The sequence below is a fragment of the Nicotiana sylvestris genome, chromosome 4, assembly GCF_000393655.2.
Source record: "Nicotiana sylvestris chromosome 4, ASM39365v2, whole genome shotgun sequence".
Classification (NCBI taxonomy): Eukaryota; Viridiplantae; Streptophyta; class Magnoliopsida; order Solanales; family Solanaceae; genus Nicotiana; species Nicotiana sylvestris.
In genome coordinates, this window is record NC_091060.1 from 178,790,196 (window position 1) to 178,798,757 (window position 8,562).

Sequence of the window (8,562 nt, forward strand, 5' to 3'; positions counted from 1 at the left end):
CACATGAACTCGTACCTTTTGACCTAGATTCGCCCCTGAAATATTACTTGACAATGTGCAATAGTTCATTTGATCGTTTTTACGAGGTATGCTCATACTTTTATTTGCATAAAATTAAAAATTCTTGTGATTTATTATTGCCTACATGCCATAGAATGAATACATGAGAAGAATTTGAGACTAATTAAGACTTCCAAATGGGATTGAAGGTATTTCCTAGTTAAGAAACCTTTACCAGAAATGCAGGGACAGAGATTTGATGTTGAACTTTGTACATGTAAAGTTCAACACCAAGGGGTCGTTCGGTTGGAAAAAAGTTATCCTAGGATTAATTATCCCGCGATTAATTATTTCATTTTTCTACGGAGATAAAAAAATACTACTATCTCGGGATTAATTATACTGTAATTTTTTACAAACCAAACATAAGATAAACTCTTCTTAAATTTAATTCCGAAATTAATTATTCCATATTCCTCATACCAAACGAGCCCTAAGAATACCCAAAGAGACAGAAATACTAACCTTATTCTAATCACGTGGTGGATGTATTGAAAAAAGATACACATGAAATGGATTGTCTTTCTATTCAGCCAAATGCTGATTTTTTAAGGAAATGAATCTGTACGTGTTCACATGATAGGTAAAGACGTAAAGTTTATGTTTTGAATATTTAACCGCCCAACTCCATCTCCATAAAAAGAAATACTAATAGTAATACTTAATTATTCCAAAAAGTTGAACTTAAAGTGCACGTCATGCTATGGACAAACACTTTGTTTAAACCAAGTTTCAATACCAATAATAGGACAGATGGATTTGTGACCGTCAGGGCTCGTCTGATACGAGGAATAAGGTATAATTAATCTCGGGATTAAATTTGAAGTAAGTTTATCCTATATTTGATTGGGATAAAATCGTAGTATAACTAATTCCGGAATAAGTTGTTTCCAACCAAACGACCCCTTAAAAGATTGCATAACAGAATCAAGCAAAATGAGGTTTTTTTCTTTTCTTGTGGTTGTGAGAAAGAGGAGAGTTAAACAAATTACATAGCAGAAACTAGAAAGTTTACGATGAAAATACAACATATGCTGAATTAAGGGAAAGGCATAAGAAACATTCTTGTTTAAGATTTTAAATACAAAAGATATATAAAGGAAAAGAATGTCTTAGCTTCATTTAATTGCAAAAAGCAAGAAGAATAAAAAAGGAGAGAACATGAGTATGTACAATAATTTGCAAACAGTGGGCCGTGGTATTGATTTTGTAGAGACTTTCAAGGTAAGGCAACATCCTAGAAATTTAACTAGCTAACTGTATTGTAGTGTCCCTTTATAAAATGGCCAAATTTGCAAATGCCACGGATAGCATGTGCAATAATTGCAGAACACCATTATATGAGTTTCAGAAAGTTTAATGACTAATAAAAAGGTAACCCGGTCCACTAAGCTCCCGCTATGCATGAGGTCTAGGGAAGGGTCGGACCGCAACCTTACCTTGCATTTCTACAAGAGGCTGTTTCTACGGCTCGAATCCGTGACTTCCTGGTCACATGACAACAACTTTACTAGTTATGCGGAACAGAGATACACATTAGTAGATGCGGAACCAGTCAATGTGTTGATAATAATAGGACCCAACTTGCGCAATCAGTGGACATTTTCTTGTCCATGTGAGAAAAAAAAGAACATGGCAATGAAAATGAAAGATTTTGGACTCGTGCTTTAGATAGCCAAAGGAAAAAGAAAAAACATTATAGTAGTACTTTTGCTAATTCAGCACTAAGATAAACATCCGAGTTGACATGATGCTTGTGTTTGATTTACTAAAATGTCCTAAAAAATTGACTTATTTTGTTTCAGCTAGTTATAGTCCCGACCCTTCAAAACCGAAAACTTATTGACAGCTGTTGAGAAAATAAATTTCTGGTCTAACTCAACTCCAATAAGCTAGCTTTAACGAATGTTTGTTCAGACCATAGAAGGACACAAACGACCTATTCTTCAACCAATGTGGTACATTTAACTGCCCCCTCTCGCCACGACCAAGTCTGACCCTAGACACTTGGAGCATGAGCAATATAATATGAGGGCCCGCATACCAACATTTGTGTAAACCGAGAGTAGAGATGACTCTGATACTATATTAAGAAATGGACAATGGTCGTTAACCCTATTGGTTAGCTCTTCAGGCAAGTATTGTCTAAGACCGTATGTGGAAACAAACAACCAAATTCTCAAATGATGTGAGACAGTGAAACAATAACAACCCAGTGGAATCCCACTAATGGGTCTGAGGAGGATAGAATGTACGCAGACCTTACTTGTACCTGACGTGAGACACCGGAGAACTGCAAAATCCAAGACAAATGTGAATGGTATTAATCTGTTCCTGAACTTCTTGGACACGACATTTTCACAAATTTCACGTTGTTTAATTGTGTGTTTAAAGGAAAATGAAAATGAGAGGGATTCTTTCTCATGCTTACACCAAAGAAGCATTATAGTGATACTGGGGAATTCTGCCTTAGATCAACATCCAAATTGGACATGCTGATGCATTGGGTTTGATTTACAAAAATGCCCACAAAACTCTTTTTTTTTTTTCAATTTCCCTTTTTGTGACTGAGATAGTTGTGGACTTGTGGTCTCAAAGCCTTCAAAACCAAGCCAAGTCTGCCGACAATTAATCTCAGTCAAGAATTAACCGCATATTATGAATAATGATAAGTAGCAGATATTGATGATTGATTCTACTTTAGTTTGATTAAGTTGAATGTGCATGCCAGACGTGACATTACCACCCCGATACATGAAAATAGTCAACTAAATTAAAAATTCAAACTAATTATCACTACATCTGCAATACATAAAAGTAAATCTTCATAAAATTCGTTGTTTTACTCCCTTGAGTAAAATTAACTTGCCATATGGAAACTCTAATTTGAATATTTATTCACCTACCAACACAGAGATAGATTATCTTTCACGATACATCATCTGGAAAACCACATAATCTAGGCCAAATCAGCTGCAAATATATTTCTCAACTTCTACCAATAGACTATCTGCATCTTTTAAATTTGAGCATAGACCTTTCAATGTACAGAAAATAGATTATAGTTTTTCTGTTTTCTTTAAACGAGAGTCGCAAGATTAAAGAAGCATGCCAATTGGCAGATGTCGTGAATCATTATAGCTCACCTCAAATAGAACATGTCCCCAGAGAACAACTCCAGTAGTGGAATCCCCAGATTTTACATTGCTTGGGAATACCATATCATTATTTCAAGATAAATTCTGGATTTCAAGCAAAAATGACCACTGTACTTCCAAAACCCTATTACACGTCAACACCAAACCCCTCAAGGATCGTGAAATTATGCTCCAATCCCCTATTGACCGTCACCATTTTTGTCTTGAATAGCTGGTAAAAAAAGTTTGGCTGACCTATGTTTAAAACCAAATATGATCCATAGGCTTTCAGCAATGAAGGATACAGTACTAAATATATCATAGCAAATTCTAAAACCTAAGCTCACATAATTCCTTCCTCTCTCGTGCCTACTCCACCGTACAAAAACAACAAACTGCATACATCAAAGATGACCCAAAAGGTAACAGCCTTTAACACCAATTAATGCAAAGAAAGAGAGTGGACATTGCAGTAGTCATAAAGCTAGATACAGTTGATCCAGGACAACAACTTTTACTTAAACTTAAGGGACGTATAACATGGAAGTGAAACCAACAACAACAACAACAAACCCAGTACAGGTGGGGTCTGAGGAGGAGGGTAGTGTGTACGCATACCTTACTCCTACTTAGTGAAGATAGAGAGATTGCTTCCGATAGACTCTCGGCTCAGGAAATGGAAGTGAAACCATCACTACATGAAGGGGAAAAAAGGAGGGGGGGGGGGAGGCATACACTATGGAGTCTACTAGACAACATCAATAACATCCCAGTATAATCCCACAAGTGGGGTCTGGGGAGGGTAATATGTACGCAGACCTTACCCCTACCCCGAGGGACAGAGAGGCTGTTTCCAGGAGACCCTCGGCTCAAGAGATCAACAAGAGACGATATATTAGTACTATCAATAGACTCATAATAAAATAACATAAAATAACAACAATATAAGAAATATAGGAAATACGAAAAGGATGGAAAGTATACTAATATCCAACAGATAAAGCCCTGCATCAGTAGCTGACCAGTAGCATCCTAAGACTAACTCCTAACTGGCTAGTCTTACTCTAGTGCGTTGTAGAAATATTCACAACTTCCCCCTAACCTACAACCTTAATGCTCGACCTCCGCAATTCTCTGTCAAGGGCCATGTCCTCAGTAATCCTAAGTCGTGCCATGTCCTGCCTGATCACCTCTCCCCAATACTTCTTAGGTCTCCCTCTACCTCTCCTCGTGCCCACTACAGCCAGTCGCTCACACCTCCTCACTGGTGCATCAGTGCTACTCCTCTGAATGTGCCCGAACCATCTGAGTCTTGCTTCCCGCATCTTGTCCTCTATGGGGGTCACGCCCACCTTCTCTCGAATATCTTCATTCCTAATCCTATCCATCCTTGTATGCCCGCTCATCCATCTCAACATCCTCATCTCTGCTACTTTCATCTTCTGGATGTGTGAGTCCTTAATCGGCCAACACTCAGTCTCATACAACATAGCAGGTCTAATCACTGCTCTATAAAACTTACCTTTTAGTAACGGTGGCACTTTCTTGTCACACAAGACTCTCGTCGCTAACCTCCACTTCACCCACCCACCCCTATACGGTGTGTGACATCCTCATCGATCTCCCCGATCCCCTGAATAACTGACCCAAGGTACTTGAAACTACCCCTCTTAGGGATGGCTTGAGAGTCAAGCCTCACACTTCCATTCCTGCTTCCGTCGGCTCGACCCCAAATTTGCACTCGAGGTATTCCGTCTTCGTCCTGCTCAACCTGAAACCTTTAGACTCAAGGGCATGTCTCCAAACCTCTAGCCTCTCGTTGACGCCGCATCGTGTCTCGTCAATTAGGACTATGTCATCAACAAATAGCATGCACCATGGCACCTCCCCTTGAATATGATGCGTCATGACATCCATCACCAGGGCAAATAGGAAAGGGCTGAACGCAGACCCTTGGTGCAACTCTGTAACAACCGGAAAATGGTCGGAGTCGCCTCCTACTGTCCTAACCCGAGTCTTAGCTCCATCATACATGTCTTTAATCACCCTAATGTAGGCAACCGGGACCCCTTTAGCCTCTAGGCATCTCCATAAGACCTCCCTAGGAACCCTGTCGTACGCTTTCTCTAGATCGATAAACACCATGTGGAGATCCTTCTTCTTATCCCTGTATTGTTCCACCATCCACCTTATTTGGTAGATCGCCTCGGCATGAACCCGAACTGGTTATCTGAAATAGACACCGTCCTTCGCACTCTCATTTCTACCACTCTCTCCCAGACTTTCATGGTATGACTCAGTAATTTGATACCCCTATAGTTGTTACAGCTCTGGATATCGCCTTTGTTCTTATACAGCGGAACCATTGTACTCCACCTCCACTCTACAGGCATTCTATTAGTCTTGAATATAACATTGAACAACCCAGTAAGCCATTCCAAGCTTGGTCTACCCACCCACCTCCAAAGCTCAACCGGAATTTCGTCTGGCCCGGTAGCTCTGCCCCTCCTCATCTTACGCATTGCCTCCATGACCTCATCGACCTCAATGTCCCCATAATAACTTAATTCATGGGGACTGTCGGCATTCCTCAATTCACCTAGCACAATATCCTGATGCCCTTCTTCATTCAGAAGTTTATGAAAGTAGGTCTGTCATCTCCTCTTAATCTAGTCATCCCCCATCAAAACTTTGTCGTCATCATCTTTTATGCACCTCACTTGGTCCAGATCCCGAGCCGTCCTCTCTCTTACCTTAGCGAGTCGGAATAACTTCTTCTCCCCTCCTTTGTTCCCTAGTTCCTCATACAGACGAGCAAAAATTGTCGCCTTAGCCTCCATTACTGCCATCTTCCCCTCCTTCCTAGCTACCTTATATCTCTCACTGTTCGCTCTCTTCTCCTCCTCTCCAGTACTCCCTACGAACTGCAGGTACGCCGCCTTCTTCGCTTCCACTGTACTTTGGACAACTGCATTCCACCACCAGTCTCCTTTGTGGCCACCGGTGCGGCCCGAAGATATCCCTAACACCTCTCTCTCCGCCTTCCTTATACAGTCAGCCGTCGTCGACCACATAGTGTTTGCGTCCCCACTACTTCTCCAAGCTCCCATTGCCAATAACCTTCCTTCCAACTCCTGAGCTTTATTTTTAGTCAAGGCGCCCCACCTAATACCAATGTCCATCACCAAAAGCCTATGTTGCGTTGCTAGGAGGATTAAAAATCATGGGCGCATTCAATAAGCTCAAACAATAAAAAACAACTCAAACTGTCATAATACAACAGTAGTCGGCAATAAGAGCTCTCACACTGAGGATAGACTAACAACTTTTCTAACCTTTCGCATTTCTTTTTTGTGTTTCCTCTACCACATTTTATGGGACAATATGGGATTGGATAAGAATATTAAAATGTAAAATGTCTAGACAAAACAATTACACAAATACTAATTAAACTATGGTATTTAAAATGGACAGCAAGCACTGAGCAGTAGCAGAGATAGAAATATTACTAAGGGTGTCAAAATATAAAATAAAAAAAACATACGAAGAAAATAAGGGAATTCAACATATAGTATATATGCATAAAAATAGATTTTTGACCTAGCTAAACAGTGTAATTTTCTGGTAATTGACACCCCTTAACATAAGGTGGCTTCGCAACTGGGACCAAGGTGGGAAACACATAAAATAGGATAGTACTACAATAACAACAACATGCCCAGCATAATTTCACAAGTGAGGTCTGGGGAGGGTAATGTGTACACAGTCCTTACTCTACTTGGGGAGTTAGACAGGCTGTTTCCGATAGACCCTCGGCCCAAAAGAAGGTGGAAAGGAAGAAGGGAAGAAGAAGAAGAAGAAAGAGGGGGGAGAAAGATAGATGAGGGAGACAAAAGACGATAAGGAAAAAGAGGAGAAAAAGTAGCATCAGATTAGTAACAATCAGGGAGCAACAATTTCCAATAAAAGAGAGAAAGAGTAGCATCAAATAATAATAATCAGGGAGCAACAATTTCCAGTAGCAATTTACAAAAACACTGGACTTGTTTGCTAAGTACAAGATATAATAACAAACTAAAAGGAAGTAACATTCAACCAACAACAAGAATAATACTAGTACTATTGTTAACCTAGTAGAAACTCAAACTACCTGTCAACCCACCACCTTAATCCTCGACCTCCACACCTTCCTATCGTTGGTCATGTCCTCGGTCAGGTGAAGCGCCGACATGTCCTGTCTAATCACCTCTCCCAAAAACTTCTTTGGCCTACTCTTGCCCTTCCTCAAGCCCGCCATGGTCAACCTCTCACACCTCCTAACCGGGTCATCTATGTCTCTCCTTCTCACATGCTCACATAAAATAGGATAGTACTATTAAGGGAAAATGGAAAAGGAAAAAGAGAGGCAGCATGAATATGAACAAGATGCAGGTCAATCTGTAGTATGATTTGACCAGAAAGTGGAATACTAAATGGAAAAAAAGGCTTCAGCAGAAAGGCATTTAAGCCAAAATGGAAGACACAACAATAAGTCAAAATCTAAGAGAGCAAGCAGTATAATGCTTTCTCATAGTAATATTAAAACAAGTTAATCCACTTGTGTAATATCAAATAAAGTGGTGATTCATAATAGTCCAGCAAATGTTGCCACTCTCTATGGCTAATTCAAAATTAATGAAGCCTCATGTCAGAAGGAATCGTACAACTTCTTATCGAATTTTTCCTGCTAATTACAAACTTGGATGGAGGATAAATTTCCAACAGAATCAAAACCATCAACATGCTTGAAGGGCCAGACAAACGGATAGATACGGGGTGTGCATACCTAAACTCAGCCCAAAGTGCATAATTTGGAAATTTTAACTACATATCGAATTGAACATGGTACGGCTGTCAATCTCATAACAAAACATAAATCATCAACAATGGTGAGAGTTAATGCTGGAGGCTTCAAATGAGAGAAACAAATATTTATGCAAACATCTTTTTTTTTTAAGATAATGGTGGTGTCTAGATCAATGGCGCGCACCTTCAACTAATTCATTGGGCACTTCTACCTCCGACCACATGTACCAAGTAAATCTGTCCCGAGACTTAGGCAGATAGAGAGAATTCACCTAGTGTGCCCTATATTTCCTAATATCTCTACCCACCAGAAGTGCCACGGAATACTAATTTAAACCAAAGACGACACATCACTAACTGAAATGAAGTGGAAGGATATGCTCGTTGAAACAGAAAAAGCATAGGCAACCTAATGATCATTTTAGAAATGCTGCAATCACACAATAAACTCAAACAAAGGCTTTACCTATTAGGTAGTACATTGTTTTAGCTAGTTCACTCAGCTGAACTATAAGATCCA

General features: G+C 39.8%; 1 protein-coding gene across 1 annotated transcript; it reads right to left on the minus strand.

Moving 5' to 3' along the window:
- Positions 1 to 4,577: 4,577 nt before the first annotated feature.
- On the minus strand, positions 4,578 to 6,379 carry LOC138890595 (uncharacterized). The gene is made up of 3 exons (XM_070173992.1): positions 5,951 to 6,379; positions 5,569 to 5,809; positions 4,578 to 4,654 (listed from the first exon to the last, which is right to left on the minus strand). The coding sequence occupies exons 1-3, from the start codon at positions 6,377 to 6,379 to the stop codon at positions 4,578 to 4,580; spliced, it is 747 nt and encodes a 248-aa protein (XP_070030093.1).
- Between the last annotated feature and the right edge of the window lie 2,183 nt (positions 6,380 to 8,562).

Excerpts from the sequence above, each read along its gene's own strand:
- LOC138890595 (XM_070173992.1), bottom strand. The coding sequence starts at position 6,379 with ATGGACATTGGTATTAGGTGGGGCGCCTTGACTAAAAATAAAGCTCAG. Across the intron at positions 5,810-5,950 it reads AGTTATTCCGACTCGCTAAG|GATATTGTGCTAGGTGAATT; the intron begins GTAAGAGAGAGG and ends GAAGGGCATCAG. Across the intron at positions 4,655-5,568 it reads GCCTGTAGAGTGGAGGTGGA|GACTCACACATCCAGAAGAT; the intron begins GTACAATGGTTC and ends TGGCCGATTAAG.